The 23,349-nt window shown below is 41.8% G+C and overlaps 1 protein-coding gene across 1 annotated transcript in view; it reads left to right on the top strand.

The window, feature by feature from the left end:
• Positions 1 to 3,944: 3,944 nt before the first annotated feature.
• Positions 3,945 to 23,349, top strand: part of LOC139652010 (V-set and transmembrane domain-containing protein 2-like protein) — a 30,136-nt gene continuing 10,731 nt past the window's right edge. Inside the window, exon 1 of the mRNA XM_071528931.1 lies at positions 3,945 to 4,062. Within this exon, the coding sequence (XP_071385032.1) occupies positions 3,945 to 4,062 (118 nt within the window). The remainder of the gene's footprint in view (positions 4,063 to 23,349) is intronic.

Genomic DNA, 23,349 nt, shown 5'->3' with positions numbered 1-23,349 from the left:
TGAACTTGTGTGCCATGGTGTCATGTTCATGAGGGGTCATGTGCAGGCAAATGTCATCATATCAGTCAGTGCCACCAAAGATTGGCCGACAGTTTGCAGTCTGGTGGCTTGACAGTTGTAAAGCAGGGATACACTTTCAACCACACTGCAAATTTGATCTCTTATTCCATTTTTAAAATCATCATAAACAATGCACGGTGGCGTTGTGTATAAAGTATTGCAACAGGAGAAGGCTTAGCAGGAGAATGCTTTTATTTAACTGTCAAAATGAAAGCGTATAGCTCCTTTCCTGTGTGGTACTTGCGATGCACTTCTTCCAGTTGCACTTCTTCTGATGCACTGAGATTGCTGAGGCTCCAGACCCCGAAGAGTTCTGGTCCCGGCCTTACCGAGAAGCTGTATTCTTGCTCCACCACTCTGCTCAAATCAGCTTTCTCCTCCGCTTGACCCCCAAGGGGGACACTTTTCTCAGAGTGTAAGCCCTGCACGTCTTCACCTGGGTATAGCAACATTTTCCAACATTTGACTCACAAAATAGCCTTGCTTTTAGAGGTGATACCCACATCATTTACATGCTAAAAAGCTTGGCCATTGCAAAGAGAGAGAGAGAGCGAGGGTGAGGGAGAGAGCAGAGGAAGAGAAGCCTTTAGGACTTACATGCCGTTGGAGCTAAATCCCTGTGGATCGTGTAAAGGATCCAAAACACTCGCAACGATTGAGCATGCATGCGCCCACATTCTAAGCCCTCACCTTGTGCATTAAAGCAGCGGTTATTTGGTTTCTCCAAAGCTTGGAGCTTGGTTTAATATTCATGAAGCGCTGTACAGCCTGAGATCTCTGTGTACTAAGGAGCCAAAAGGTATTCTGTTATTTGAGCATTAAAATGGTAGATGTGGTAAACAGAGCACTGGAAAAAAGTAACTACATGAGAGAGAGGCCATTTCCAAGACACACTGCCGTTTCCCCGGCCTTTTTAGAATATCAACACATGTATCATAAGCTGAGGCTCACTGGGTACATTACACTTACATAGGGACTATCCACAAACATTTTGACTGTAAGAAGACTGAAAAATAATCAGAAATAAAAGTGTATTTCATTTACCAATGACAGCACAAAAAAACATCTGTCTAACCCTAATAAATAAGCAATATTTTGACATGATTTGATTTTATTGTTATTTTGAGAACAACTATTGTGTTCTACATTCCCTGCTGATTGCGTCGATTTGCTCAGAGAGAGAAGTGTGCTCTTGTGCTCTGGTATCTAAAGCAGCAGGTGAAAAAAAATGGCTGAATGTGTCAAAGTGAGCTCAATAAATAATGGATGTCATGAAGCTTCTGTGGAAGCTGTCGGCTTTGAAATCCACTCCCCGGTTGAGTCACACTCCCAGTTCGCTTCCTTCATTTTACATTTAACGGGCCCTGTGCTGTATAACCGTCATCTCCGACGCACACACACACACACACACACACACACACACACACACACACACACGTACACGTACACATACCTCATCTCTGGATGGGGCTGTCTGAAGCAGTTAGCATTGGGGAGGTGCCGAGCTCAGAGCTACCAGGCAGGTGTTGTGTCCTTCTCAGGGCCTCGCGTCTGCATACATCAGCTTCAATTTCACCCTCAGTTCCCCCGGCTTGAGCCCGGGGCTGACACCTCTAGGAAGAGAACAGACAGCAACACCAGCCAAGAGGAAAAATAAACGGCTATATGAGCCCCTTTTGGACCTGGCGCACAGTCAGGCTGGTGGAGTTTCTCAAAGACCTCTAAGGTTAACCGGTTTTCTAGCCATGAATTGATTTCTGAACTCGTCAAATGCTGCTATGTGTTTCTTGTTTCTATGAGTTGACGGAGCAGGCATTTAGCTTCCGATATCCCAAATGTTTAAGCCTCAAACAGATCATATTCCAGTCTTGCTGACACCAACAGAAAAAAAAGCAGGTGCCTTGAATTTCAATACCTCATTCAAGCTCTAGCAAACAAACTGATTTTATAGCCCCCGCTTGCGATCTCCATATGACTGTAATACATCTCATATGAACCTGGATAATCATAATAACAGTCTTAATCTATTCATATATTTAAACAAATGTTGACCTTTTTTTTCCGGCAAATCTAAAATGCACGCAGTCAGCTCTACACGTGAGGCTCTTGCACAGATGGATCAAAGTCACCAGGATAAATGGTTCTCTTGCCTTTGATAATAATTAATTACACACTCAAGCAAAAACAAATGAGTATGCAGACTGCATATTAAATGTGGGTGGATTACACCTCTCTTGAAAAACCAGAGATACACACTGGCCTTTTTGCGTCGTTTGCTTATCACATATTTTAACTTGTTTACCTATTAGCGAAAGAGGAGAGCAGAATTGTCTTGTTAGGTCAGCACAGATGGCCTGTCAGGATCTTGGACTTCATCTTGGCATTAGGCATTATTTTAATGTACAACAGATATATAAAGATATATATTTCCCTGTAAACAACAGCAATTATATGAAAGTGAGAGAATATGTCAGGGATATTCAATCTCTCGTGCATCAGCTAGTACATGCTGTACAGTAAGGGATACAGAGAGAGGTATCATGTGCTGTGTATTGTGAAGTTATGCTGATTTATGTATTTCTCTGCAGAATACCCACAGATACAACAGAGAATAGTCCTTTTAATCATGTATCTTCAATGCAAGATTCCTACAAACATCTAGTGAATCTTTGGGCTGTTGTACTGTGAGAGAAAGAGCATGGGCTAAGGCCACATGTCTTTTCACTGAGCCCAAACATGTTTGTGCAGTGTCAATCTTGGATGGCTCAACCTTTACTGTGTGACTAACCATAGGCTCACATCAGAAACAGCTTTGTAGCATGTGAAGGCAAATCTACACAATAGATGCAGTGATGGAGGACCTGCAGCTGTGGGCTACTCTTCAGAAATCTTCTTCGCAGCACTTCACAACACTGTGGCGATCGACGCCCTGATCGCCCTGATGAATAACGCGTGTGCTGTTTTATGAATGCTCTACTCAGTTATTCAACCACACCACAAATAAGTAGCCAGCCTTCACAAGGATGACCATTAAAATTCAAGGGCATCATTTCCATCTCGATGCCCATTAGGAGGCTGCAAACTGTCTGCATGCCAATGGGAGACCCCATAGGAGGCAATGCAACATGTGAGCAAACATCTGGGACAGCCAGACCTAGGTTAATCATTCTGTTATGCTCTTGCTTAATTATGGTGGTAGACAGCAGTTTGGAACTGGTACTGTGGATTTTTCCTGAAGTAACATGTGAGTCTCCCAGCATCCTGCAGGATAAGACTGATGTTTAGTGGATCTAACTGCAGTAGCAAACCTACATGTGGAGCTGGATAGCTCCAGGTTACATCCTCTATGGAAAACATGTGCCAATCGAGTAATCATATAATTCTTGAAATAAATATTACAGTGAATTATGTGGGAAATGTAACAAGTGTGAAAACGATTAAGTTATGGCAATGAAAACGTCGGAAAGCTTTTTCTAATTCACAGCAAATGTTAACTGATCTCTTATTTCCATTGTATCGAGAATATATTAGAACCAGCTTCATATCATAGACTTTAATAACGGGTCTAAATATTAAAGTTGAAAACACACCATCATTATTATGAGATCCCTCCGCCTAATTGACTCTCCATACAAGCCGCTGCACCTGTCTCCACGCTCGCTCTCCATCCGCCGCCGCTGGCGCATCTCCCGTGCAGAGCCGAACAGAGGAGCCAGTGGCGCTGAAAGCAGCAAGCCGTCTGTCACCAGCACCCACTTTATGTCTGTGAGGGCTTGCTCTATTTCTCGGAGACCAACAGACAGCCAGCACGGGTGGGGATATTTTTCGATGCTCTCCACCTAATGTGACATTTTCACACAGCACTCGAAATACCAGCTGAAGCAATGGGAGCGTTTGGAGTGGTGATAGGGATTTTACATTACGCGGGACTTTATATTCAACTTAACGCCGCTTTCAAGACGGTCGGACACGGCGAGGTAGACAATCACATCTCTGGAAATGGTAAGTTGTTGTTGTTTTTTAGGCTATTTCTCTGTTTATTGGCGGTATGCTGGCAAGAAGTAGCCGATAGATCCTAATGTTGTGATATTTACTCCAGAATAGGAGTGACTGGGTGGGGTTGCCTGGAGCCTTGATGATTCTGGTGGTGCTTTATTATTATTTTTTAAATTTATCAATTTATTTTCTTATGTTACAAACAAGCGTTACCCGATAGATACCTGTCGACTCTATCTTGTAGTCCCAGAGGAGCCTATGTGGTCACTTGAGGTTGAGGAATCAACTAACCAATAGACTGGTCAAAACTTCTGAATATCACGCTTTTATAATGTTTTTGTTAAACTAATGTCTCTGCCTGAAGGTGGTGGGTTAGCACGGGGTTGTGTAGCATTTAATCCCCCACAGTATGACCGATCAGTTTTAATAACTTATTAATAGCGTGTAATAGCCTATTTTAGACTTTGTGGGCTATAGGCTACACCACAAATTCATAATCGCTTTTATTATCCTACACTGAAATTAATTATGAATTGGCTTCAGAATGACCCATTTTTTAATAAAAATAAGTTACAGCGAATGGGGCTTTTTTAAGCTGTTTGTGTTTCAGCATAAAGCACGGGCACTGCAATATTTCAGGTGGCTGGTTGAACCAGATGAAATAGCCTGATCAAGATGTCTTCAAGGCTGCTAGGCTGAATTGTTTTCAGAGGACTGCAACGGGAACTGTAGTGATACTATGATACATTTTAAAAGGACAGGAATAACAGTAAAATAAAAAAGGGTCCTAGTGATACCATATGAGACAGAAAAAATACCACAAACTACCATCAGGTCACTCTAAACTCACTATTAGGCATCACAAACACGCTATAACTCATGCATATAGGCCTGTTGGTGATTTTTCGTTAGGGTTAGGACCGACACGCTGCATCACAACTCTCAAAATAGGATGAGATTTGAAAATGTACTGGCCTACCTGTATGAGTTAAATGATGCCATTCTGCAGGCTGTATGCTTTGTGAAGGCTCTGGCCAGTCTGTCCTGGCCTGCTTGGCGCCCACCCAAGATAATTTAAAAGTTTTTTGTTTTTTTTGTTCTAACTTTAATTTATCCAGGGAATATCAACTGAGCACTCATGAGTGAGCACTCCTTTACAGTAGCGCCCTGCTTCACATACTGTATAGCCCATAGTTATGCAAATTCACACCTGCTCGCTGCCCAGTCTTCTGCTGCTGGCCACTGTCACGTGCTTTACTGACAGAATTCCCTAGCCGGTCCGTCCGGGGATTCAAACCCGCGACCTTCCGGTCACAAATCCTAAATAAGGATCTGTGATTTGTAATAGATAAAGGCTTATCATCCTTAAACTCAGCATATCCGGTGTAAAAACTTACTATCTTGTCTAAGACTAGCCTACATTTATTTTTTAGAGTAACCAAATGTTAATTTTGAACACTGTAGGCTACTTTAAATGATCCATCCATAAGCATATAGCCTAAGCAAAACAATGTCTTGGACATTGACAAACACAAATTATGTCAAGTGAGTAGGCTTAATATGAATGTAGAATCTTATGCATACCCATACAGCTATGTTAATTTAGCTGTTCAAGTTAAGGCCATAACGGTTAGGAAGCACACAGCCTAGTCTTGACTGAAGTTAGCTATGTGGACATTAAAGTAATTATTACCTCCACCAAGGAGGTTATGTTTTCGGTGCTGTTTGTTTGTTTGTCTGTTAGCAGGATTACGGAAAAACTACTGGCCCAATTTTTATGAAACTTCGTGGAAGGGTGTAGCATTGGCCAAGGAAGAACCCATTACATTTTGGAGCGGATCCGGATCCGACTCAAGAACAAGCAAGAATAGCGAACGAAACGGCCATATTGAACCCCCCACCCCTCCATCTCTACAGAGAGCTCCTGGGAGCACCCAGAGGAGAGAGGGGATCTGTGCTGCCCTAGGTGTCTTTATTTGGGGGTGGGTGAAGGCTCTGGATGCCCTGTTCGCACCTTTAGCTTCACCCTGCTGTGAAAATATATTCACACCCAGGTGCCACTTGAAAGAGAGCGAGAGGGTGAATTCTTCGGTGCCCTTTGCCAGTTGGTACCTCTATTTGTTCTGTTGACCGCCACTTTCTCTGACTAGTTGGCTATGGCAAAATAAAGGGTTAAACCAATATTGGCCTTTTATTAAATCGGCCAGTCAGTCTTGTCCATTGTTGATATGATGGAGATTCATCCCTCACTGCAGCTACATAAAAACATTTAATTGTTCAATTATGTGTTTTTGTGAATTCACTCTTGATTGAGTAGGTGCAGTGGGTCACCCTGCTTTAAGGAGCTGCTAACCCACCTACAATAGTTTCATTAGTACTGGTTTCAGTGGAGCATTTTAGTGTCCCATGATGGCCTAAATGCTGTCAGAGGCTTTTCCACCCTTTTCCTCCCCTTTTGGGAAACACTGTATACTTAATAATTTTTGGATGAATATGACATAACATAAAGCAATATTCCCAATGTATCGCTGTCAAAAAATCAGACAGAGAAATACAGCAAAAGAAAAATCAATATTCATATTTCTGAGCCATAAATTACTACTACTGTCATGGTTTAAGTTAGTTTGAATGAATACACCGTCACGGTTTAGAGACAGAAACAGCCAGCCTTTCTGATAAATCTGGCTGGCATCTGCATTACTTATCCCATAACACGGAGAGCTGGTAGCAGCTGTGGGGGATGAAGCTTAGAGAGGAAGATCTCGGTGTCTGTGGATGGAGACAGTCTGTGCAGCCTCAACAAGTAGAATAGCGATAGGGGGTAATATCCTGATAAGATAAGTGAAGGGGTGTGTAATGGAAACAGCAGGAGGATTCAGACCCAGTTACACAATGGTAAAGATTAGTTTGTTGTTCTGATACTTTGATCTAATGGAAATGTCCATCCTGGTCTTTGGTTTCGCAGCTGTGAATATGTAATTATGGTTCTTAGACTTGGAACTGAATTACTTGAACAGTCACCCTTATTATGGTACAAATTGGTCTTCTCTTTTTAGCTATAACCAATTTTTAAATATCCTAAACAATGGCATCCAGTAATCTGTTTTGGAATATATTGATACCTGATATTGATTTAAAAGGCACAGATGACTGCGACCTCTAATATGTTACCGTTTTGTAAGTAAAGGTTTTAAGACAGCTGCTGAAATAACTTCATTACTATTCCATGAAGAGTCTTATTTTCAGCTGGGATTAATTTTAACAGTGTCAGCTTTTTCAAATGTTGGATACCTCGTTTTGGAATTAAACTCTTTCATATATCCCAGCATCAATCCAGCATTTCAGTTTGGTTTTGTGGTGTAGCTTTTTTCAGATAATTGTCGTTTCACATAACACAGCCCAGCAATTTCACCTTTCTACAGTAAGTCCAAACATAGATTTACTGTTATTTAATTGTGTGTGATAACCACTTCATCATTGTGTCTCACCAGCCGTCCCTTGAGCCTTCTCTGCTTAGCAAGTTAGCTTTAGCTCAATCACTATAAATGAGTGTGGTATATAGCGGTTGCAAATGGATTAACTATCTTGGACAGGTTAGAAAATCAATTAGCATGCATTACTCCCAAAGGGACTTAATTAAAATCGGCTTTAAAAGCTGTGTTCTCTTTCCCAGTCCATGTCTCATACTAGCCATGAAGAAGAATGCCTCGGGGCGTGGAGTCTAACAAGAATGAAAACTCATCTGGAAATGGGACTGTAGAGATTTTTAAATCCAGATCCAAAAGACAATCTTCATCTAAAAAAAGCCCTTTGTTTTCACTTTTGGAAGACAGTGGCTCTAGCACCAGAAATGAGAGCAGCGGTATCCTTTGAGGTTAAGTAATCCCCCGGGGAGTTTTTTTTATTTTTTATTTATTTTTTTTATCAGGCCAGACACTGGTGGGTTGATAAATTTCCCAGGCAGAGGGGAGCTGAGCCTTCATGTAGAACAGACAGGCTAGATGCGGCGTTCCGGAGAGCGCCTGTTAGATCCAGCCCTGACTCATTTGTTTCAGATAAGTGCATTTGGCTGCAGCCCGGTCGGCCCCCTGCACCCCTGCACCCCCCAGGCTGATGTGTAGATCGAACGCCTGTGAGGTTAGACGTCAAAATATATGTTCCTGCGTGATGACAAAGTGTCCGGGTTAGGTAGAACAGCACCTTCGCCTCGCTGCGTGCCACATGTGTCCGAGTGTGCCTCTCACCTGTCAGGCTCACACGGGTCAGGTCTCACAAGGTTACATTCGCACAGCCGGTGAAGACGGGAGGAAGACCTAGCTATGAGTGAGTATTGTGTGTGGATGTGTGGGCTTGTGAGCTTGTGTCCTTGGCGGCAGAGTAAGACAAAATGATGATGCCTCGCAGTGTTTTATCATCAATTCTGAGCCCTTTATTTCCAGTACAAGCCAACGCAATGTTTCTGCTCTTTGGTAGTGTTCATCCTGTTATCCGTGTGTATACCACTTTCACAGTGTGGGGGCGTGTACCAATTCATTAGGCTTCCAAAGTGTCTGGGATCCTCTGCCAGTCCTCTGCTTGGTGTCCCCTTAATGAGGACGGCCAGCCCAGGCAGTTTGCATTGGCTTTCAATTTAATGGAGCTCTGACTGTGTGGGTGGGGGCAACAGATTGTACACTCATGCTGTCACAGTGGAGGCCACTGGCGGAGGCTCGACAGGAGCGAGCAGGAGAATGACAGGATGGTTGAGACGACGCACAGCGGTGCGCTCCCACAACGAGAGGATACAGGAGGTATGGTGGATTTTAACATGTCGAAACTTGAGGGGACAACTGCTTCCTCTGTGGAAGCAGTATGTAGACTAATGTCTGGTGTGAAGTAGTTACACTTGTCATGACCTACAGCTGAATAAATATTACTGAGTCAGTCTGGCATCAATATTATGTTGACAACACTGATGTTTTAAAGATTGAATTAATTCTAGAGATTTTGGAGAGCAAGTGATGCTCTTTCAATTCTGGGTATCTCAAAATTTGGGCCAAATTGCATATGTAAAGTTGTTTATTGTTGATTAAGTCCAGTCTTTGAAACAGCTACTTTCATTTGAGGTTTATTCAACTGTAAATAGAAACAAAACGTTCATTTGAAAGAGCTGGATGCTTACCCTGGTCTCACTGCTAAATGAAAGCAGCATAACAACAAAAAGATCAGCACTTGAAAATTGCACTGAAATACTAGAGAGGAAAAAAAAATCAAAAGAGACACATCATGGCTTTGATCACAGGAGAAAGGTCTTAGGGAATTGAAATCACAGGCACTGGAAAAGGCAGTGAGGGATAGGTCCACAGGATGTGACATTTAGTGGTGAGCCTGGGGAGTTTAGCTTTGTGTGGGTCCTTATCTCTCTTCACATGCAGTACACGCCATGGACAGAGAGCTTCAGCGGGATAACCTGTGGTTGAGACGCTCAGGACTGGGCAAAATTGGGTATTTCGAGACGTGGTGAATTACTTACTCTGACACTGATTTTATAATCCAGAGGATGGAGAATATGTAAGTTTGTACCTTGTATGTATGATGAAGTGCTGGTTGTATACACTCACTGGGGATGTGAGCATGTGTAATCACTGGACCAACCCTAGCTTGAAATTAGCATTAGGCTGACTGACTTGAATTGAAATACTTTACATATTTACATTTCTGAATGGCAGATTTCATCCAAATTCAACTTTAATTCAACTTCAAATTTAGTTTGACACGGATCACTGCATGTTGATCTAAATTTGCAGAATGCTCTAAGTGCCGTGGTCCATCAGTGAAGCAAAGCCGTTCTTGCACGCCACTGTCCCGGCTCATGAAAGCGTGCACACCATCACAAAAAGGCTCTCAAGGGCAACATGCTTGGAAGGAACCTAATTTTAGCTTTCATCCCTGGGGAGTCCAGATGGAGTACAGTGAGGAGTCTCGCCGATGGCTCCAAGCTCCATGTGGTGTCAACACCAACTTGCTACATTGTGTTGCGACACACTGGGAGGAAAGGCGGAAATAGCCTGTGAGTCTTCTGTCCCAAGGGCTATGAAAAATTCACTCCGGAGGCCTGGAGTATCAGCTGCAACAGGCAGACAGCTGCTCGCTTGATTACCGGCTCCATTCTTATTTCATTATTTTACCTTCCACCTTGAATGGAGGCTGAAGGTCTCGCAGCAAGCGATTATTTCCCCAAGGAGACTCCTGTCGGCTCGCCCCACCGCTGACTCTGAACCAAATAGAGCATTACTGACTTTGTGGCAAATTCCCAGACTACATATTTTTGTTTATCAGCATTATGTGTTTTTCACATTTGGTTATAAGCTGTCGACAACAGTAACTGTGCTGTACAGAAATCCCTTGGCACAGTAAGACGGGATGATAGTAGGATTCACACAACTGTTCAGGCATAACATATTGGTCTTTGTCTGTAAATGGAGTTGTAGCAACATTGTGTGAACATGTTACTATTAATGAGGAAATTGCAGTTAAAAAGTAAACCGAATGGATTTGGTTGCTAAATAATGACATGTTGTTACAGCACTGGCATTGGGTGATAACAGTATTCTCCTGAAGAGCATGTTTTTCTTTCAGTAACAATACAAAGCGCTGTAACAAAGCACTGTAACCCCCAAAGGTGTTTGCCGTATTCGGTACCAAGATGTAACTTCCACTAGTTAGTTATCTACATTAAAGCTTTTTAGGATCAAGATAAATATCTGCAGTGGGTCTCTTCATTACAGGAGCTTCTTGTTGTTTCATCCACTGTTCCCTTGGGGCTTCCCTGATTATTAAAGCCATTCATCAAATTAGTGAAATACCTCCTCCCACAGGGATTCTGTTCACAGGCTATTTACATTCACCTTGGTGGAAGTTACGACAATAGCTGTCTTTTTATGCCTTAGTATATACAGTATCTACTTTTTTTTGTTCTCAGTGAATCATTTGCTTTGTTTAACACCCTCTGGATGTGACTCAAATGAAAGCGATGAGTTAATGACTCTTTGATTTTACTAGCTCTCCCCTTAGGGTGGCACCTTTTGTACCTTTTGAAAAATGTTTGTACTTAACCTAGAGACGGATTTCCATGATGCTTCCAGCTACCTTACACTTGTGCATCGCTCCAATGCCTCTGTGTATCTTGCTGTTGTGATAATGCTTTTCTTACACCACTTTTTACATGACTGCAAGGCATTTGTTAAGATTCATTGATTTCATGCATAGTAATACATGCGTGTGTTGTCTGCATTCTTCCATTATCTGTATTCTCTTTTAGACAGTCAGCAGCATCCAGCTGGGCACAAAAAGGCAAAAAGATTATTACAAATTAGTTACCACAATGCCCATTCTCAGTGAGAAGAGAGCACAAGCTTAATGGTCTGACAAAGAGAAAGGGAAGCTTGCAGTGTAAGTGATAAGCTGACGATTCTCCAAGGAGGAAAGGAACAGCGAAGAGTTAAAGAGAATAACTTGTCTTTATGCTTTTCAGTCTGATTTGTCCCATCAGGCCTCAGACTCTTGTCTTGAAGTCATGTACCTGCATGCGTGCACACACACAAAACACACTCTCTTTGTCTCACACACATGCACAAGCAAAGATATGGTACACTTGCTTCAAGCCCATGCTAATTATCCCTCAGTAATTTAGTCACTCTCACACAGCAGCACAGGCTCCCTCTTTTAGGAGGGAGGGAGAGAGGGAGAGAGAGACAGATCAATGGATTGACCTCACACTGGCACTCAGCCTGGATTTATCCATCTCATTTTGCCCAGGACTCACCTGAAGTGAGAAAACGTAGAAGAGTGGTCTCCTCTGAGATTGAGCTGTATATATTCATTTGTTTATATATTTATGTCCTTCACAGCCTTGCTTTATTTCATTATTTTCCCCCTTTTAATTTTTAATGAGTCTTGGGTGGATAGCGAGCAGCCGCTCCTGTGTTGTCATGGCCACACTTCTATCATTGCTCTCTGAGCAATACAGTGAAAAATGCCAAGGAGGACCATTTTAAAAATGCATGTACTTGCATCTTCAAACAAGCATCCCCTGCCATTGCCAGAAGATGATTATGACAGTACTGCCTTTATGAAAATCTATACTTAGAAAAGGCCAAGCCAAGCAAACTCATCCTGTTCCAGCTAAATAGCATTATATATGAGACAAGCCAGCGTTGCTTTAGATTTCTCTGTGGAAGTCAATACTCACTCCAAGAGTGCATGTTTTTCCCGTCTTTCCCATGCCAGTTTTCAGCCATAAAAATATACCAGTGGCGCCAACTATTGTGTTGATTTAGCATTTGGCCAAGGTTATGGGATTGATTTCTGGTGACTCTAATTTGATTAAAGTCAGGAAACAGTTGGATGTCTGCTGAGCAGGCTTGTCAGGGGCTGGTGTCGGCACAGTGCTCACTGGGAGACAGCCTGTTTGTCAACAAGTCGTGTTTCACTGGCGGGTTGAAGAGGGCGCCTGCATTGCTGGCTGAAAGGCAATTTGACAACTGTCAGATCGATAAAGCAAAGGGGAGAAGAGGGAGGGAGGGCAAGAGAGGCAGGGAGGCAGAGCGCTTGTCTAGCCATAGCATGATTTGATGGTAATAACTTGGGATGTATTCATAGAGCTATAGGTATAGGCTATAGGTATGTCATGGAGGAGAGAGAGAGAGAGAGAGAGAGAGAGAGTGTATGTGTGTGTGTGTGTGTGTGTGTGTGTGTGTGTGTGTGTGCGTGTGAGTGTGTGTGTGTGTTTGCTTGTGGGCACATTTTTGATTTGTGACTTTTGTGATTTTGTTGGATTATGATATGTTTGTGAGTTTATTATAAAAAAACCTCCAGCCTCCAAAGCCTCCAGCATAGAATATTGTATTTCAAGGAAAACAGCATTTAATTACAAATCATCTGTCCTTTTCCTTACCATGTTTATCACAATAATTGATAAAATCAACTAATGGGACAGTTATTACAGTATGTTGATTTGAAGTAAAAAAAAAATACAGAGATTCCAAAACAGCTAATGTATAAAATGTTTGTGTACTGTATGGGTGAGATAGATTGTTTCTGCCACTAAAAATCCAGACCAGACTTAAATAACTTGTATTAGAAAGGAAGCAGCACCCACTTCAAGGATAAGATCAGAGCTGCAGAGCGTTATCCTTCCTTATCTTATCCTTCCAATTTCAAATAAAGGATTCCAAGCCCAGAAACGAGCAGAGACCCAATATACAGCAGAGGAGGGAGATGAAATCCTAGGCAGAGACCATTGTTTTAATTCAGCCCCATGCTGACCAGCACACTAATTATTAATATTCATAAATGAAATATGGAATAAACTTGAGATGGAAAAGAAGATGGTAGATGCTATACATGAAGCTAAGTTATAAGCTAATATCTAATATGACTAATCATTAATTCACAAATTTTATGGGAAATGTTTGGGACATTGATTTCACTCCAGATATATTAATTTTTATTAATAATGTGTGGATTTTGAGGTTGGAGCCGTGGAGGAGTTGATTTGATGACAGCTGTCCAATGGAACCTTTTCAATACAGATTGCTGAACAAATGTTTTTCCTTTATTCCTGCCACTTAATCCCTCACTTTACATATTAACCATAATAGGCTATGTCATGTTTTCAGGGCGAAAAAACTATATCACACAAAAAAACAACTTGTAAATATATAACATTATCATTGTCTTTGATGGATGAAAAGCTTTTTCCTCTTCATCAAAACAAAATTTCAGTGGTAAAATAAGTTTGGTTTCTTCTGCACTAGACGTTCGTTGTGCATGGTGATGACAACTCAACTCACTTACTGCCTGCTTAGTCGTGTGCAATATGGTTTATTGGCCTGTATGATATGACTCATGCGTAATGTGATCTGTCTGCCTTGGAGGAGCGAGTGTCCCTTCACTCAACTGTGCTCAAGTCGTGCATTGTTTGAAATGTGTCCTTGTCTTGTTATTACCTCTGTCATTGCGGTTAGGTTTATTCAGGCCTTTATCTTCTGGTTGAAGCCTGTACATTTATCCTCATGCTTTTCTTCTTCTAACTTGGTTGCTGAAATGATCTCAGCTTGTGAGTTATGTGCTGCATCTCTGATTCTCTATTAGACCCAGGGCTGCGTCTCGCGAGACAATATGCTTTCAGACGGTGATGTGGGCATGTAAGCGTATTTGCATGTCACACTATGATATGATCTATTAATAGGCTACATTTTATGTAATTATTGAGCCATTTTTAGTATCGCTTACATAACCTATCTGGCAGGGCGGGTACTTGACAGGATGGGTTGACGGAGCAGCATAGGTGGGATAATCCGGGCATGCTAATGAAACCATCATACATTATTTCTGCTTTTTATTCATATCATTTGCATGCTCTCAAGTCAGAAACCACAACTGACTGCAAGGTTTGATATGGTTCTTTGTTCAGTGACAATTGATAAAACATTTACATGCAACATTTATCATAAGTAAAGTCAAAATTTGTAAAAATGTAAAAAAAATAAAAATAAAAAGGCAGTCAATTTAATTAAACAATCCAACGAGCAAGACTTTAATCGTGGCAATGAGTTTGACATTAAATCATGAAAAGCAGACTGTGATCCTCTTCTACTCAGTGACAGCCAGTCCTGGTGTATTTCATAACTACTCAAGAGGATAATGCTTAGTTTCACAGAATATCAATAAGAATATCATAAGAAAATCAAGCTGTTATAATCTTTATTCCGGTATCTCAAGGCCTGCTGCATGGGCGAGTTAGTGAAAAGTTCTTTTCCCAAGTTGCGGAAAGTGACAATAGCTCTGATGCACATTATTAGAGATAGAAACTCTGACAGAAAGTTTCACAGTCGATGCGCCAAAGTTCCATGAAAGTGCTCTAATGGGGCTCTTGACAGACAAGTGTAGAAACCATTTGCATTAGTGAAGAAATTTAAAGGAGTGGAAAGAAGTATGTTCTAACTCAGCTACAAATGCAGAAACTGACAGGCTATAGGCTTACTGTATATAGCGTATAACATAGGGGAGGATATAGGGGATTTTTCTTGGTAGCCTAAGTATGATTGCACATGCTGTCTTATGTAGTTTTCCCATGGCACAGTCACCAGGGTGCCATGAGCATCAAAAGGCAAATTCAGGTCAGTCAGTCGGGTGTCAGACACTTCTCCATACCTGTGTGCTATCAAAGCTTATCGTGCACATCGGCTGCTACAGCACTAGAGGAAGTCATTTTCTACACATTTTGTCTGTTCATTACTTTTATTGATTATTGAGTTATACTGTTGGGATGAATCTTCACACTTCAGCTGTTATTTTTCACACAACTCCCACAATCCTCCTCTTGTATTCAGAAAGAATGACTTCATCTGCTCTATCTTTGACTTCATGTGAACATCTGAGGAAAAATCTCCATTGGAAATACATTTCTTATTGGTTATATATGTATATATATATATATTGTTACCACAACTCCAGCCTGTATGCATGTATAATGTGTGTTGTTGTATACAGTATATCTCCAATATGTCTTTTGCCATTTCTGTTTTTGTGTCTCTACATTTTACCTTTTATTCCCTGTCCTGATAATGAGGCTGCTTGCAAAGAACAAATAAATAAACAAACTTAATGGTGTAATGGATTCAAACAGTATAGTAACAATTACATTTTGTCTTTTGTTCACTGAAAAGAAACAAAACACAATTAACTGAGAGGCAGAGTTTGTAAAACGGCAAATTTATTATTTTTTAACGCTGCCAACACATGATGTTGGCAATCTCCCTTCAATTTATTTTTCTTGCTTATTGTTCATTCTGTCCTCCTCCTCCATCTGTTGGGGATCAGAAGAAGAGTTCTTATTTTCTCCTTTGATCTTTTGAATTGCTATGATTCCCTGCACTTGGAGAAATGTTGCTATCCCCCTTGGTTGTGTGTTTGGAGGAGATCGTTGTGTGTGTGTGTGTGTGTGTGTGTGTGTGTGTGTGTGTGTGTGTGTGTGTGTGTGTGTGTGTGTAGGCACATGCGTGTGCCTGTACATTGGTGTGCATGTGTATGAAAGCAGAGGTGTTTTGAAGAAAGCATGTTGCAGGATTATTGGAGAAGGAGTCAGCGGGGTCAGGGAGACAGCAACAACAATTATAAAACATGCAACATAAACATACAGCAGCACCGCTATGGTCATTTTGTAACAGCAAAATGCACATTTGACATGTATTGTACACACACAGCTACATTATTTACATCACATCTACATGAATTACTTAACATACACACACAAACACATGCTACAATGCAGCACACACCCACACGCACACACCCACACACACACACACACACACACACAAACACAAGCTACAGTGCAGCACATGCACACACATGCACACACACACAGGATAAGTCTCCCAGGATGTTGAACACCTGCCAGAGCCAGTGGGAAAGGCTCCAGGAGATGTAGTGAGCTACTTGGAGAGTGTTGGAAGCATCTCTTTATGCCAGACACCAGAGACCCAACAGGCACAGACTGCCCACTCAGCGAGAGAGAGGGAGAGCGAAGGAGGAAGGGGGGAGGAAAGGGGGGGGGGGGTGAAGATAGGTAAGTGAAGAAAGAAGTGGAAGGAAGCTCTAATAGGTAGAGAGTAACAATGAAAAGGCAATAGAAAAAAAGGAGAGAGAGCAGAGAGAGAAAATAGAGTAAATTTTCAACAACATGAGTGGGAGATTTGTGGGAGATGTTACTTGGGCTGAGAGGGAGAGAGAGAAACAGAGAGAGAGAGGATAGGACCAAGAAAGGATTCAAGACAGAGAGAGAGAGGTGGAAAATTGAGAAAAAGCTTGAGTTTGCAGAATCTGGGTCTTATTGGCTGGCTAGGGAAATGGAAAAGCACAGGAATTACCTTGCAGCTGTAAGCCTGTCCTGCTGTAGCCCCGGACTCCCAGAGTCTTTGAGGACTCCCCATGCAGCTCTGTCCTTGGCTTGACTTTCACTTCACACACTGTAGTTTCAAATGGCTGCTCAGTCTGAGCTAGGTTCATTAATTCTCCACTGTTTTCTTCCTTTATATAATGGTTGTAGGTAGCAGATAAGGACCGCTTTGCATATTTGAAAAGGCACTATGCGTTGATTGCAGCGGAGGAATCTTGCAAGCAACCAAAAAAAACTCCCATGTATCCCATTATAGTATAGTTACGCTCCAAACCTTTAAGATTGTGTTTTTCCAAACATCTCTTCATTTGTGCTCAGTCTTTTTTGTGTCCTCGACAGTCTGTTCCATACACTTCTTTTTTTGGCTGTGGGCAGAACACAGCCTGTTCAAAGTGACAGATGTTGCTGTCAGTACTCTGCCACTAGCGCTGTTGATACTGTATCTTGAGGACAAATGCATTTCATGAACTGTTTCATTAAACAACTTTTTGAAAAAAAAGTGCCAGCACCTACATCGAAGAGCGAGAAGACTCTAATGATAGAAGTGCTATCCCCTGTTGTTTTGCTCATATATTTTATGCACAGTGAAGTTCTGTTCTATTCCGGCTCGTCTTGTGATATGCTCTGTGGGTGAATTGACGGCGCTGACACCATATGCTCAAAACACATTGTACAAGACATTCTGATCAGTTTTGTCAAACCCTGTGTGCTGTTAATCAGACATCTCAGAGTAGGAATGTCAGTCTTGGGTAATAAAACATTAAAAAGAAGAATAAGAATAAGTGGAAGAAGGACCTTATTCATACAGCACCTTTCAAAACTGTGAATCCTTACTAAATAATAAAGAAAAAGATGAATGCCAGACATGAAACCAGTATGAAAAGATAAAAACATTATATAACGGCCTTTCTGCAAAAATGAGCTTCCAGACTCAAAAGCACAAATTACACATCTTACCTCATGCTTGCTGCCCTGTGTTTTTCCGTCCCTGAAACCACTCTAATTGTCGTTAAAAGTCTAATTATTCCCTCTTTGCTCCATTAGAAGGTATAAGGAATGATATGGCAATCGGTTGCTTGAGAGACATTTGTGTTTTGTGTTACCAAATATTGATTTTGTTTTACTGTGTAACATTCAAGCAAGACTAGTCTAAAGTGGCTGCTGCAGTGGTGATGCAGGATAGATGCAGCAGTAGATACTTCTAAAATACCGAACCGCTCCCTCAGATGCCATTTCTGAATCCGCTGTACTTGCTCAGTTGAGGTTGTTATATGACGAAGACCATTATTGTACTGTTGAAGCCTCTGTGTAGGCACTTGTGCATTGAAGATATCCTGAAACATTTTATGATAATCAGGAAAGAAATGCATCATCGGCTGAAAGTGTCTCTCGGGGCCCTATTTAAACTATCCATGGCGCGTGGTCTAAAGCGCATGGTGCAAGTGCATTTAGCGCGTGTCCAAATCCAAATTGCTAGTTAAACGACGCACAATGTGGGCGCCAAGTAAGGCGCAAGGCGCAAAGGGGTTGTACTAAGTCCCTTAATTAATCATAGGTGTGTTTTTGGCGTAACATGAACTCAACCAATCAGAGTGTCATCTCCCATTTCCTTTAAGAGCCAGGTGCGCTTGCACCTTGGCGCATTGCTATTTAAATGGCAGATTCGGCAAGTTGGAGAAACAAACGGTTTTCTGCTGAGGAAACGGATCTGCTTGTGCACGATGGTGATGTGTGTGTGCGGGTAGGCCTATGTTGTGCGTCAGGTGAAGGTAAGATGCCTTTGCAGTTTATTTTCATGACTTTTTGTTGGGCTGTGCTTTTTACATATTTACTGTGTTGTTTTTCTTGGTTGTAGGTTGCATATTTAGCAATTGGCAAAGTGTGATGATGGTTAACGAGACATGTACGTTGCGCATTTGGCACTGCGTAATGGTGAAAGCATATGGCAATTTGGCAACAAAATACATGTCAGGAACGAAGTAAAGTGCAAATTTTCATAGTAGATGATCCTATTTTTCTATTTTGCATGGTAACGTTGTGTGTGTGTGTGTGTGTGTGTGTTTGAGAGAGAGAGAGAGAGAGAGACGCATCTTACTATCTGAATAATGCGCCCTTTAAATAGCAGGAAAATGCCATTGACTTTAGACCAGGTTTTTGTTGGTCAATGGCGCAATCGCTTTCCGCTGCCTCAAGATAGCAATGCGCCAACAATGCGCCTGACCACACCTCATTTTAAGACCAGCACGCCCATGGGCGCACAGATGGGCGCAAGTACATTTGCTATTTAAACAACGGGGGCGCTGGGCGTGAAAATGACAACTGCGTCGGTCGGAAACTAGCAATGACACTTGCGCTGCGCTTTGTGCCGGGTGTAAGATAGGGCCCTTGGTGTCATAGTGCTTACGGTTTACCTTGCCATCTGAGGGAGAGTTGGAGCTACGGTAAGTTGTCCCACAAAATGCATCCCGCACTGGTACAGAATCACCAGAAAATATACTTATTGATTGTTTCCTTTTGATCTGCATGGAAAAAAATGTTCCGAAAATAATTTGCCCATCTAAAAATTGTACACAGAAAAAGACATCTATCTATCTATCTATCTATCTATCTATCTATCTATCTATCTATCTATCTATCTATCTAAGGAAATTATCCTGACAATTGAAAATAAGGACATTTAATATTTAGTTTCCATTAGTTTCCAGTTGTTCCACTTGGTTACATTTTGTTTCACATTAGGTGAATCAAAGAGTGCGCAGGCAATCCTAGTCTCCATTGTTTTTTCTACCCAGACAATTTAATCCATGTATAATAACTGACTGTATAATTAGGTCCGCATTTCTCCTCCCGCATTATTTGGTACATGATGAAATTAGGTGGGCTTCCATCACTTTCGCCCTCCATTTTTCCCTGTGTGGTACATAGATCTGCAAGAAAAATCCCATATATCCTGCCTCCTCCCGTCTGTCCTTAGGGAATCAACTTTCTGACAGAACTGCAGGGGTTAAAATAACACCTGTTGTTACACCAAAAGAGCTTTCAGCTCGATCACAGTGATTCCCCAAGGCGGACAGGGAGGAAACATCATACATGGCATTCTTACATAGCTCCAAGACACCTACTGTATGGCACATCTCTCACAACCTGTTTGTAGCTGATAGGTCTGTGAGAACAGCATACTCTCTGTATTCTACACAGGAGAGAAGCCTCTTGGTGTCAGCCTCAGAAATCAAACGAGGAAAGTGTTCTTTGCCCTTGTATCTGCCAATCACTTAATAAGAATCCATACTGTAGATGAAGAAGGAGCCGGAGCGGAGAGGTAGATTGAGTTTGCTGAAATGTATCCTTATCTAGCCGGTTATATTTCAACCTCTTCAGGAGAATTTGCATAATGGAGGAGAGATGGAGAGAGATGACTTGCTGTCAAGTAGCTACAGTGTATTTTTAACAAGCCCGTCTGTCTTTTACTGTTAAGTACTGTACGCTGGCCTCGCATGCTCACAGGACAAAGACATGCACAAAGATTTAGTACCTTACGTATTCAGGAAAAAGATTCCTTGGCATTTAGTGCTAAACATGGAGACAGCTTGTATTGCCTGTATAATGGAGACAGCTTGTTTGGAACGTGGCACTCGGCTGTGGAATTTGAACGTTTCTGGTACAAACACAGTTCTGTAAAAACTGCGGTTGGGGCTGACAATAAGTGACTCAGCAGCTTGTCAGGCATGTAAAGGGAATGGTGTGTTGATTTGTACTTTGTGTTGGTCTTAACTGTGATCGCTGAATATAGCTGCATCCATCAGAGGAGCCAACACTTAAGTATTGGTATTGGTTTGAACATTATCAGTGTTGAGTTATTGTGCATACCTTTCTATTTCTAATTCCTTTTCCAAGCCATACTTCTTTCTCGTCATTGATCTCATGGATTTAGTTTCTCTCTGCTTTTCAATTGCTCTCTCTCGCTTCTTTTCCTTTCCCTCTCAGCTCTTTTTTATCCCTCACTTGCTTCACATCACCTCTGCCCTTGTCCTCCTTTCCTCTCCTTTCCCTCTCTTCCACTCCCTTCTTGGCCTCTGTACCTCCTCATCCCTACGTCTCCCTCTCACAAATGAGGCCACTGCCTGGCCGCGAGCGGTGGTGCATCAAGGGCTCGACTCCCGGGGACCCAGTCAGTCAAACGACACCAAAGCCCTCTGCACTCTTCCTCCCTTCTCACCCACCTTCTTTGCATCTTTCCAATCCGTCCCTGGATCAGTTTTTGCTCTCTGTGTCACAGATGCGTAAGGCCAAGTGAACGCCAATTACAGATACTTACTTCTCTCCTCTTTGCTCACCTGGCCTACAGATTCTCCATCTTTCTATTGGCAGGGCCTGTTTGAAAGAGAGATTATACAGCCTACCTTAGAGCAGCCACAGTTTATTCTCTAATCACTTTTAATGTACCAAGGTGGGCTGTTAAAGCGCCCTTTTCGCTATTTCACACCAATGTTTATCTGACATTTTACATCTCTAGATTGAGGTAGGTAATGTGTTGAGTCATTATTCCTGTAGAGATGTTCTTCCATCTTCCATTGTGATGTTGAGTCTATCATCATATCATGTAATGAATTTCTTCTGTATAATATGTTGGATACTTAACTTTCAGTGTGAATGCATTAGACAAGATACTTTGTGGGCTTTTTAGAAGTTGCTATATGTTTCAGGGCTTTTTCAAGGCTGCAGAAAGCAATATAATGATTTAATGGGTTAATACAAATTCACAATGAAAACATTTATGTTTTATGCAATACTGAACCACAGACTATTTAGATATTAAGGTGAGTATACAGTAGGTTGTCAGCAATATTATTGGTGAAGCTTGAAAATGTAGTGTTATCAGAGAAGGGTCATGGATTTTGCTCCTTGCTAAATGAGCAAATGTAATAGATTGAGGCGGTGGGCAGAGGGGGGGTGGGGGCTGCCCCTATTGTTGATGGTAACCACTTAGTCTCTAAATTACGGTATATACAATATACAGTAATTACTGTTTCAAGTAGTTGACATTTTCCTTGAAAATTTATTTATACATCCATAGTGACAATACAAAAGTTTAATTGCAGGTTAAAGGCATAATGATTCTTTGCATTAGCCTGTGCAGGCTTTGATAGAGCATTCCGGTGAAATCTGGGCGATTACTGTGCCAATTATTATGTCACCAATCTACGTAATACGTCCCCTCAGTCAATCTTAAAGGAATAGTTCACCCAAAAATGAAAATTCAGTCATTATCTACTCACCCCCATGCCGATGGAAAGTCGGGTGAAGTTTCTTAGTCCACAAAACAGTCCTGGAGCTTCACAGCAAAACAGTGTTGCAGCATTCTCCTAAACAACCAAAGTTGCTGGGGACCTGTCTTAAAACGTAAAAAAACAACCGGAAAAAAAACGTAAAATCCGGCGTAATCCAAGTCTCCAGAAGCCCCGAGATGACAAGTTGACTTGCACCCTTTTTTTCACTGTGATCGAGCTAAATCTTCTCTGTAGCCGCTGAGCTCAAAGCCGCGTTCACGTTAGCACGCACCCCGGCTGAAGTGGGTGCACAAGCTCGAATGCGCGTACATGCGCCGCTAGACGAGATCAACGAGAACTCGCGATCTCTCCATACCTCCGTTTACACTTCTACCCAGAAGCTAGCGTCATACACAACAGAGAGAGCTCTGCTGAAGTTGGAGCAACAAGTGCCTCTGTCGGATCTAACGTTACATTTTCAGTCTCTGATCTGTTACTTAACCGTTGTCGCTTCTTTCAATAGCGCCGATATATAAAACGGTGGTTTGAGTGTGTTCTTTTCATGGATGCTTCAACAGAGAGAAGCGTGTGAGATTTTGTGTGCATTCTTCATCCCGGTACGTATCGGTGACTTTTCACAAACTACACTACATGACCCAGAAAGACTACAGCTGTGGCTAATTGCTCTTCGTCTGGATCTCAACTCCTCCGTTGAATCCCTCCGTTACGGTCCAAAAATCCAGGGAAGAAAAACAGAACTACTTCTATTGAAGTCGACAGCTGTGCTGGCCGCGTCACTACAAAGGACTGAGGTATGTACAGTAATTTATAGACCTTTTTTGCAAACATGGCTACAGGGTATAGCTCTGTTCTCACCGTTGCCAGCAATGTTATAAAGCCAAATTTCTGTCGCAGTGCTGTGATCACATATTTTGTGTTTCAACATAATGTATAACACAATACAGGTGTTGTCACTGACACATCTTTCTGTTTCTGTTGTCTGACGACTGCACCACTATAAAGAAAAAAATGATTGATCAAGGGTCACAAAATGCTAACAGTACAGAAATTAGCGTTAGCCTT

The sequence above is a fragment of the Centroberyx affinis genome, unplaced genomic scaffold, assembly GCF_046629955.1.
Source record: "Centroberyx affinis isolate AG114_WGS23_722 - 3 ecotype Tasmania unplaced genomic scaffold, CSIRO-AGI_Caff_v1 ptg001738l_1, whole genome shotgun sequence".
In the NCBI taxonomy this organism is placed as follows: domain Eukaryota; kingdom Metazoa; phylum Chordata; class Actinopteri; order Beryciformes; family Berycidae; genus Centroberyx; species Centroberyx affinis.
Note: the sequence above shows the minus strand (reverse complement) of the source record. Positions and strands in the feature narration are given on the sequence as shown.